Source organism: Nannobrachium achirus (genome assembly GCF_963921795.1).
Source record: "Nannobrachium achirus genome assembly, chromosome: 12".
Classification (NCBI taxonomy): Eukaryota; Metazoa; Chordata; class Actinopteri; order Myctophiformes; family Myctophidae; genus Nannobrachium; species Nannobrachium achirus.
Window position 1 is genome coordinate 33,021,873 of NC_137832.1, and position 11,309 is coordinate 33,033,181.

At 43.6% G+C, this 11,309-nt stretch overlaps 1 protein-coding gene across 1 annotated transcript; it reads right to left on the reverse strand.

Annotated features, from left to right (window-relative positions):
• Positions 1 to 1,202: 1,202 nt before the first annotated feature.
• foxb2 (forkhead box B2) lies at positions 1,203 to 2,171 on the reverse strand (the record flags this gene model as incomplete). Its single annotated transcript, XM_080739117.1, has 1 exon — positions 1,203 to 2,171. One exon carries the CDS (start codon positions 2,169 to 2,171, stop codon positions 1,203 to 1,205), a length of 969 nt encoding a protein of 322 aa, XP_080595243.1.
• Between the last annotated feature and the right edge of the window lie 9,138 nt (positions 2,172 to 11,309).

Here is an 11,309-nt window from a genome sequence, read left to right on the forward strand (position 1 = left end):
TGTCTAATAATGTGTTAGAAATAGAAATTGGGATATGGAAAAGAGTATTTGACTGTTGTGTTCTTAACATTAAACCCCAAATACAAAAGGCCAATATTTTGTTTCACATACTACAATCTGATGTTTATTGCCAAATGAGACCATTTGGAACCCAGCATCTTCACCTAATAGCAGCCAGCCTTGATGTAAACAGGCCATTTCCCCGACCAATATGCAACAGGTGCAATGTGTTTCGCTCTGTGGTGTGGCTATGCATTTCTCTGAGGTTCAATGAGCCATAATCAATCATGATACATTTATATTGGATGCTAAAATATGTGTGATAGCTTCGTGAAGCATTTATTCAGTATAGCCTACTTTACAATATTTGAATAGGCTAGTGGGCGTCGGCTCGTCGCTATTCGAATATAGGTCTATAGTGTTAAAATCGACAATAGCCTAACCCATAGGCTATGTATTTTTTCTTCTTCCTCCTTTTTTTGTAATTTACACCCTGTTATTGGGAAATAACTTCAAATAAGTAGCTTGGGGGGAAAACGAACAGCAAAATGCATTTCGAGGTTAATTGAACTCAGCATTTTAATAACTCAGGCAACAATGAAGAGATTTCGTTTAAATTCTTTATAAATATCTTCAAATAAATAGTTATTATACAAGCATACCATTTTCATTGCGATCCACAGTTAATTAAGCAACACTGAAAAAAGAAGTGCCACGGGCCTATTATATAGGCCTCTTTTTACATAGCCTACAGCCCTAGAGAATATAACAATTTAGGCCTACATTAATCAAACGGCAATCATGAGCGTCCACAATCAAGGCAAAGAACATGGACAGAATGGGTGGATTTGGAAATCAATTACATTGTATTATGTTCTCCTAATCAAAGTTTTCTTTGGGTTTAGCGAGCTTTAGCTATCTGATTGTAAGTCGGTGCCACATTACAGCATGTGGTAAATTCCCACATAAATTGTGCAAATTAATTTGGATTTTATCGGTCCAATAGAAATGTCATAAAAATGAATAAATTAAACCTTATTTATTTATAGCAACTCTCTGCAGTCGATAAACTAGACATGGTTACATTGTTATGAGATGTGACGTCTCACTTTAGACTTTGCGCAATTAGAATATCCTTCTGAATCTGATAGCCTCTATATCGCCACACATTTCCCCCAGAAACTTCCCGCAATTTACCCGGTTTAAGACAGAAGTAGAGCCGGGTGTAAGGGGTTCCCTTTGCCTTCCAGTGGGTCGCTTTTTTCCAGAATCGATGCCGGTGCGCAGAGTTGTCCTGGACCCGCCTGCAGTCCCGTCAAACCAGGCATGGGACCCAGAGACGGGGTGGCCTTGATTGGCACAGGGACGGCGGGGAGGGTTTGCCCGTTGGCGTTGTGGTGGTGGTGGTAGAGGCCCTTCATGGACACGCCGAACGGCGCGTACTCGGTGGAAGTGGGCACGGACACGCCGCCCATGGAATCCGACAGCATTCCAACATGTGGCCACATTGAATTAACCACGCTGCTGAGCTGCGCGGGCACGGGGTATCCCAGGTGATGCATGACGGAGGTGAGAGGCAGGCCGCTGGCCATCACGCCCTTATAGTCCCGACCTATGATGTTTTCGATGGCGAATGGGTGTTTAAACCCCCCGGGTTGAGAGCACGTTATGCCCCCGTAGCTCTGGAAATGTGGCAGTCGGCCGACGGCGCCGGCCGGGCCAACGGAGTGCTCGTGGTGCCCGGTCCCTGCGCCCAGCTTGGGCCCTTGGTGGTGGTGGTGATGGTGGAAGTAGTGCATCATCGGGGAGCTTTTGCAGGCCATGTGTTCTGAGCGCAGCAGCTTAAAGCGTTTCCTCCTCCTCAGGAAGCTGCCATTCTCGAACATGTCTCCGCAGTCCGGGTGGAGGGCCCAGAAGCTGCCTTTACCCGGCTGGTCAGGGCGCCGTGGGATCTTGATGAAGCAGTCGTTAAACGAGAGGTTGTGCCGCAAGGAATTCTGCCACCGCTGCGTGTTCTCTCGGTAGTACGGAAAACGGTCCATGATGAACTTATAAATGTCACTCAGAGGCAGCATCTTTTCGGTTGAGTTCTGGATAGCCATAGCCGTCAAAGAGATGTAGGAGTACGGTGGCTTCTGGTCGCTGTAAGAGTTCTTACCAGGACGGGGCATGTTTCAAAATGTTTTCTTCAGATAATAGCCGTTAAAATGGATAGTTGTTGTTGTTGTTGTTGTTGTTGTTTTCAGCTTGTTTTAGACAATAACTACGGAGCTAAATTGATACCGTGCGTATCAATCCCCCTCTGAAACATATTTCCCCAAGATCATCTCATTAAACTCAATGAATACTTTTTTAAACTATCCCTGAGTTCTGTTGGCGTGCGTGAAAGGCTTCTGCATTCCAGGAAAATGTTGTCAAAGTCCTTTTTCGGTCTTCATTCCATATGGCGCTCGCCAAAACGAATGCGTAAAAGTCAGTCTGTGTGTGCGCGTAAAAGTTGAGAGAGAGAGAAAAAGTCTTGTCAGTAGGCTATCTTCCTCTATGGCAGAAGACTGTGAGAGGCCAGTTGGTCTCGATGTGTGAGTGCAGGATGGTAGTCACGGAGGGGCAGACAGAGAGAGAGAGAGGGGGTCTTTCCAGTGCTGATGCTGAACCTCCTGCTCCTCGTGTGCGCTTCTCCCGTTCTCCACGCACCGTTTTTGTAAGTTTGGCAGCGGGCATGAGGACCCCTGCAGGTCTCTCGCTCTATTATCACACGCCATCCAGGCTCTTAGGGACACGTCAGGGGAGAGGAGAGGGGCACGCGGGTGTGTGCGGGGTGTGTGGGGGTATAGGCCTATATTAAGAAATCAAAGGGAGGGGGGCACTTCCTTCCACAAGCGCCCGCCTATGATCTGTTTGCAAGAGAGCCACGCGTATAAGGGGGGGTAATGAATTTGTTGGACTATTAAGGCTATATGCTTAAGCAAATGCCACATCTTGATAATGACAACATTAGCCGGTAAAGTGGTGGTAAAGTAGGCTACCAACACATGCACTAGAAGAGAAATAGATGCTGTAGACTAGTAAACTATAGGCCTAAATAAAAAAAGAAAAATAAGGCCAGGGAATGGCTGAGTGGGCTTTAAAAAAAAAAAAAAAAAAAAAAGATTAGGACTGTGTTATAGAAAAAGACCAATTAGGAGCTATAACCACATTCTAAAACATGATATAGATTAATTCAGATGATGCTCTCCTCAGTTTAGGCTAATATAAAAGCATTGCTTTATAAGGTCGCTGTTGTGCAAATTACACAAACTAGGCCCAAAGCTAACTTAATAGCCTAACACCTTACACCTGCGAACGTTTCTGCCGTGCAGCAGCAGGCTGCTGTCACTTCATTGAACACCTTGAATAAAATTGTATGCTATAAACTATTTTAATTTTAAGTAACATCATGGTCGGTCCTCCTCACATATTAAAATAGATGGGCACATTACTTTGCTTTCACTGAACTTCCAGACTTTGTGCGCGCGCCACACGCGCGCGCGCACGCACACACACACACACACACACACACACACACACACACACACACGCTGTGTGATTAATTGCTGAGAGGGGAGTCCGGCGGCTGTCTATCCGCTCAAACACTCTCCGGTGATTCCTACAAGGATGTAAACAAACTTCCTCCGTTGCACCGAATGCCTTAACGGACAACAACAAACAACAAAAGCTGCTCCCCTTCTGTATATATTTCCAATTCCACCGGCCAGGTGCCATGACTCGGCCCTTGACGGCGCCTGTCCTCCCCCGGTGCCCCGGTGGGTCCCCGAATACATTACAATAATTAAGCCTCCGTGATTTAGCCTCCTTGGAGGGAAGTCCAACAATGTAATTAAGGGCGAGCTGGCTATATTAGATATGAATATTCAAAACAGTGTCAATTAATTAGCCTGTACATCTCTGCCGTAACGTCTCAGACCTTCAAGCCCACCCAAAAGGTCAACTGTCGACAGAGAGCATATTTTACAAAACGGCCGTAGCATGTCATTGTCAACGAGTCACAGGATAGCCAAGTTCTAACTCGTGCACCCTTTGACGAATTAAGAGAGCAGTTTTATAAAACCCAAATAAAGACACGTGCGCATTGTGTTTGCGTTTTGTTTTTCCATGCATAGGCTAATTGTTTTCGTGGAGCCTGAAAAATGAGTTTGGAACCTCCAAGGCCCTGCAGAGGCTAACGCGGGTGAAGCATCCTCTTTAAACGCCCGGGAAAGATCAATATTAAATCTGTTTTCACAAAGGGGGCCGTTAAGTAGACACCGTGGCTGATCTGCATAACAAAATTAATTAGGTAGTCTATGGCAGCCTTCGCCTGCACCCAACTCCTGGACAAATAACTAGTTGTAAAGCACACCTTCTGGGCATACGGAACATATGCTGGAATTATCCCTAATTGACTAATTACATAAATTACTCATTAAGTTTACAGCACATCAATTATAAGAGATGTATCAATTAATTTTGCATAAATTACAAGCAGCACGCAGCACAAAGATGGTGCAGTGGGGGGAATGAGGGTCGCCAGGAGGGGCTCTAAGGTGGTGTGTGTGTGTGTGTGTGTGTGTGTGTGTGTGTGTGTGTGTGTGTGTGTGTGTGTGTGTGTGTGTGTGTGTGTGTGTGTGTGTGTGTGTGTGTGTGTGTGTTGTGCGTGCGTGCGTGTGTGAGGGTCGTCTGTTTGTGCTGAATCTAATAATTATTTGTTCAGCTCTAGGGCAAGGATTCTTTCTCTGTCTCCCATTCGGAAGGGGAAAGTGTGGGGGTAATGGCAATTATACTAATAATAATAATGTTAAAGACCCCTCTTGAAGTCATCAGGGGCGCATCGTGGCGGAGAGAGCCATTTAAATCAATTAGCATGGCCTATTGTCTTCAACGGAAAATGAACCAGTTTGGGACTATAGCGAAGACGCTGTAAGCTTTACCGGCGTCAATCGGTGTATAATGGGAAATGATTTAGAAGCAACAACGGCCTAATGCGCCGTATCTCACTCGGTTTTCCCATAAAACAGCAGGCGGGCGCAGGGCGGTGTATGGATGAGGATGGGGTCCTGTGTGTCTATTCAAAGTTATTGATGATAACTTCATTACCAGATAATGTTGACTTCTTGTTTCCACTTATAAACAGATTGAAATTTAATGAACAAAGTTAAAAGTAGGCCTAGATTAAGGTAAGATTTTAACTATAGGTAGGCTAGCCTAAATCATGCAAAATATTATTTTGTTTACATAAAAAGAAAAATCCTAATATAGCACATTAAATCAAAAGTGCTCACATTTCTACTTTTGTATTGGCAAACACCAACACAAAAACATCCATTAATTTAATGTTTTGGGTGTGCTATACCTTTTGGGGATTTTTTCAATTTCTACTTTTTATGTATACTGGACTTTGTCCAGTATACACTTTGGACCCATTGTTGATGTGCAACCTCCCTTTCTTACATTGTTTTGTTTGTCATTGAAACAACAATATTTATAGAAACCATGAGAAGTATGTTTCTTATAAATCCCAGCCTAGTTCAGGGAGCATGCTCGGCTGCCAATAAAATCAAACTGGTTCATATTTTCTGAACATGGCTATACTTTTCCTTAAACAGCAAAAAAAGGACAGCAGGCCATCAAAGTTATGAGCTAAGCTTAAAACTGTTCTCCAGGAATGGCATATATTTCAACACACCAAATTCCCCATAAACATAAAAAAATCACACCAATGTGAACTGAGCGGTGGAGGCTGTGCACCGCTGGGTGAGTTGAGCAGGGGTTGAGGTATATAGCTTTGTTATGTATGCAGCCTGAGCATGAGCTGCAATACCGCTGGTGACCAAGTGGCGCTGTTGCATGCACACACGTACACAAGTGCACGCACGCACACACACACACACACACACACACACACACACACACACACGCACCACCGCTCACTTCAAACTTGATTTGATGTTTTTTACTTATTTTGTTTTATGCATCTTATTGACATTTTATAAATGTGTTTTCTTTGCTTGATGTTCCGTGCAAAGCACATTGAATTTCCTTGTTGTTGAACTGTGCTATATATACCAGTAAGACTCCCTAATCGGGAGATAAGCGACCGTTGGTCGCTTATCTCCTGTCACACTGCTGACATCAGTCTGACATCACACCGTACACAAATGACCCTTATATAAGACCGGCATTATCTACCGACAGATTAGTAACAAGATGTCAAAATCATTGAAGGTTTACCCTACTAACCAACTGTTTACCATAGCAACCATGTTTTTTACCTTAGCAACCAACTGTTTACCCTAGCAACCAACTGTTTACCACAGCAACCATGTTTTTTTTACCCTAGCAACCAACTGTTTACCCTAGCAACCAATTGTTTACCATAGCAACCATGTTTTCTTACCCTAGCAACCAACTGTTTACCCTAGCAACCAACTGTTTACCATAGCAACCATGTTTTTTACAGGGCCTGGATTGATGACATCAGAAATCTCCATATATGGGCATGAAAGGGATTTTGTTTCTGGAAATATGTCTGTGGGGTGCCACATTTGGAATAAAACACTTACATCACACATCTGGATATCCATACAGCCCATCTAGTTTGCCTGTGTCCATTTATGCCCATATATCTGATGACATTGGGACAATGATCTCCATATATGGGCATAAAACTTATGTTAATTAGTAAAGCCTGGGGATCTCCATATATGGGCATGAGGGGTACCCTAAAAGGGCATCATCTTGGAATAGCAAATATAGTTATCCTAGAAAGTGAAAATCTTACATCAAAGGCCATAACTACCTACCTACCACCATACTGCATTCCTCATTAAACTACCTACCAGTAAGATGCCTAAGGGAGAAAAGCAAAGGGCGAGGTTGCACCATTTCTTGGTCTTCTGGCCAGTGATGTATATCGGACCATTTAACCATATATGGAGACATCTGGTACCCATAGATATTCACAGATATGGGCTTAATATTGATGACATAAGGGATCTCCATATATGGGCGTAAAAGGGATTTGGTTCCCCTGGCATCACAGGGATCTCCATATATGGGCATAAAATGGATTTGGTTACCCTGGCAACACAGGGATCTCCATATCTCCATATATGGGCATAAAAGGGATTTGGTTCCCCTGGCATCACAGGGATCTCCATATATGGGCATAAAAGGGATTTGGTTCCCCTGACATTACAGTGATGTCAGTGGCTGGTTCTACAGAGGGGATCTCCATTTATGGGCATAAAAGGGAATGTATGTATGATGATGTCAGATATCATAGACGTCATAGGACTTTCACATAACGAATAACTGAGTAAGCATGTAAACCCGTAAAATCTATATTTGGGCATGGCTGATTTATGACCTCATCATGATGACACGAGCAAACACAGCTGAATTGTATAAATGATCAGTGCAGAAACCAACAGAAGTATTTGACCAAGACTCTTGATCTTCAAGAACCCTGAGAACCTGTATTGTTTGGTATTTTACCATTTTTGGTGTTTGAAATGTTGAACTGGACTTTACATCGTGAAAGTGGATTCAATATATTGAGACTAGACGATTTTGACATATTGTTACTAATCTGTCGGTAGATAATGCCGGTCTTATATAAGGGTCATTTGTGTACGGTGTGATGTCATACTGATGTCAGCAGTGTGATGTCATACTGATGCGGAGATATAGCAGGGCAAAGGTGTGACGTGTGACGTGTGACCGACCGACCGACCGACCGACGGACGGCCGGCCGGTGGAGGTTTTGATACTAAACTGCGACCTGACGGTCGCAACAAGCCTTGCCTTGCCTTGCTTTGGAGAATGGTCTTCCTGGACCTAACAGCATGTTTTGTAGCTTGGCATGGTATAAGACTAATTTCAAATCAGGCTATTTTTTTGATATATTGCATTTCCTCTGGCGCAGGCATTGACACTAAGGCTTGCCCATGCACCTGCCCCCGGCAGGTAAATAAAACCTTTGGGCAGGTGAAGTTTGCTTTCAGGTTGCCCGACCTGGCAAGTGCTCATTTGAGAGGGGACGCAACCGTCTATAAACACAACAAGAGATATCTGTCTAAATACCTGAACGTGGCAAGCGCGCTCTGTCTTCTGGTCTGCGGAATGTAAAATAAGAGCCTACCAACAAGGACCCCCAGATTGATATAGATTTGACCATGGACATCTATCAGAATATGTTTTGTGCAAGGAACCCCCAGAAAAGAAGATTTGTGTTAAAAAAGTATATCATTATTAACTCTCCTACTGCCAGATTATTTATTTATTTATTGGGTCTGGTGCCATCAAAAAGCGGCTTACCTTTGCGACGTTATAGTAGATAGACAGACAGACAGACATTTATTTTTTTTGGTTGTGCAATAGTGCACTTTGGTCTGCCAGGCAGCAGAGGGCGGCGTCATGCGAGAATGAATGTGAATTTGCCTGTTATGTGTTGAAGAAGAAGAAGACCAGTCACTGGCCACAGAGCCTTACAGCCAGAGGAAATCAACAAGGAAGTGAATTGTTCTCCGTTGATCTAACGCATAATGGATTTTTTACACCATCACCGCGGAAAATGTGTTTACAGTAGGCGGCCGCGCGACCCCTCATCAGCTTACAGTCATCAGACGAACGAACCGAACGAGCGCCGTATTGGCGGAGAGGTCTTGCGAAATCGGGCGAACGTGAACGTTCAAAGCGTTGGGAGAGTTAAAAAATACATTTTAGATTTTTTCCCACAAGCTCACAGCATGAAGTGATGTGCTGTGAGCCACGGTAACACATTTTGCCTGGGACACCCTGGAACCCCTCGAAAAGACGCTGGGGGTCCCTGTACCTCACTATGAAAACCACTGCCCAGTGCCCTTAGACCAGGGGTTTTCAAAGTGGGTGACGGGGCACCCTGGGTGACGGGGCACCCTGGGGTCCAGGCGTGCGGCGAGATAATTTGATAATATTTTGAATTTATTTTGTATAATTTTAAACTCTAAGTACAAAGTTATTTTCAGTCAGTTCTAACCAAAATGGCTATTATCTCAATGTTTTCCTCACAACATAATCACTAAATTATGCCATAAATATAAGGTGCTGGGAGTGAAAATTATGAATATAATGTAGGGATGCTTCGAATGATTTTTTTTTTATAGGGGTGCCCTGAGCCAAAAAAGTTTGGGAACCCCTTACAGCCTTAGACCACTGTTTCCTGTTTGTGGACCCACTTTTATGGGTCGAGTAAATATCTCTTACTTAGACGTTTTTTAAATGATATTTCAGAATATTTTCAAAAAGTAAAACCAATCAAAGACATTTTAAGAAGTAGTCATATAATAAACCATGGCAAAAAAGTCCTTTAAAATAAAGTAAGAAGCTACAAAATGCCTTTAAAACAGGAAGCAAGTGCAGAGTTTGACCTAAGGGTGGCACTAGAGGAAAGGTTTGGCCTCTAAGGGTGGCACTAGAGGAAAGGTTTGGCCTATAAGGGTGGCACTGGAGGAAAGGCCATGGGGTCATCTTGCAATCTAAAGGTCAGCTCACCTTTCTGCCTTGAACCCCTCCCTGCTTCCCTTCAGTATGTCTTTTCATTATGTATTTATGACCCACCATTGTTGTTGGGATGTGCAAGTCTGTCTACTTTACGCTGTGGCTCTTCAAAAGGCTTGCTGTGTGTGTGTGTGTGTGTGTGTGTGTGTGTGTGTGTGTGTGTGTGTGTGTGTGTGTGTGTGTGTGCGTGCGTGCGTGCGTGCGTGCGTGCGTGCGTGCGTGTGTGTGTGTCCTTACCACCCGTTATTTACCCACTCAACCCACTCATCCTCCCCCCTCATCTACCCTCCTTTTCCTCCTTCTCTCCTCTCCTCTTTCTCTTCCTCCTCTCCTCCTTCCCTCCTCCTCCCTTCTCCTCTCCTCTCCTCTCCTCTCCTCTCCTCTCCTCTCCTCTCCTCTCCTCTCCTCTCCTATCCTCTCCTCTTCCCCTCCTCTGTAAATGGTACATTTCCGGTATCTCCTTTATATTATATATATTTTTACTCAACAACAACAACATGATATCATGACCAAATGACATTTCATCAGCATAAAACACTTTGACAGTGAGAACATTTAATAGATCAGGTCTGGTGGCATGCTGACCCAATGGTAAATGCACTGTCCATTTTAAAAATTAAAGTTTCATATCTGGCTGATATCCCAGTCCTGCTCTCTTAAGGTGTGTGCGTGCGTGCGTGCGTGCGTGTGTGTCGTGCATGTGTGCTCTGCGTGCGTGCGTGCAAGAGTTTTAGAATGCAGGCAGTGGGGAGGTGATACCTGGCATCTGGCTGTGTTCGAGGCCTTCATCTACATCTCATCTTAATGCATAACATCAGAGGGCTCCTCTCTCCTTTCCTTGCATATAAATACTCTCTATGCACCCAAAATGATAGTGTTATATCATGAAAAGTAACAGAGATCGGTCTGTAGAGACTAGAGAGAGGGAGATATACACACATTTTTCCAACTGTCACATTAGTTTTCATTTTATAAATATAACCTATTCGTGATTAGTCAATTTTGCTCAACACACACACACACACACACACACGCACACGCACAAACACACACACACACACACACACACACACACACACACACACACACACACACACACACACACACACTGTATTGATTGAATACTTTGTCAAAAATATAAACTGAGGTACAGTAAAACACATTGGCTAAAAGGATAACACTCTTGTTTCCATTGTGTTCATGTATTCACTTCATCAACAAATATAAATAGCTATATTTACAGAGCAGAAAAGGGAAAATTTGCTGCAATATGACCCCTCATTTCAATCTCAACTTGTAGTTTTTTTTTACACAAGCCGAAGATTCAATTACATTTTCCTCAACTTTTTGGCACAGCTTTTTGCTGGCTATGCCTCGTGTTACAACAAAATTGTCACCATGACAATGCAATTATGGAACCACGGAAGTGGAATTTCAGTTATGGTGTGAACATTAGGTGGAGGCTCCCGGGTCTATGTATGTAGTGTCCAGTCGGCATACCTTGGGGCGTACTGTGTTCGTCATGGCCATTGGTCTGTTGTTGTGTTAATGTGTTACCATGGGAGATGTGTTGATAGATAGACCTTTATATTGATCCCACAAGGGGAATTCTGGTAATTGTCAATGGCAGAAGGCTACAGCAGTAAGAAATAGAGCAGATACAGGGAGGGAAAAAAAGGAACAGTATCAATATCATCAGCAGTACAGTAAGAGTAGATTAAAGAATTCACCAG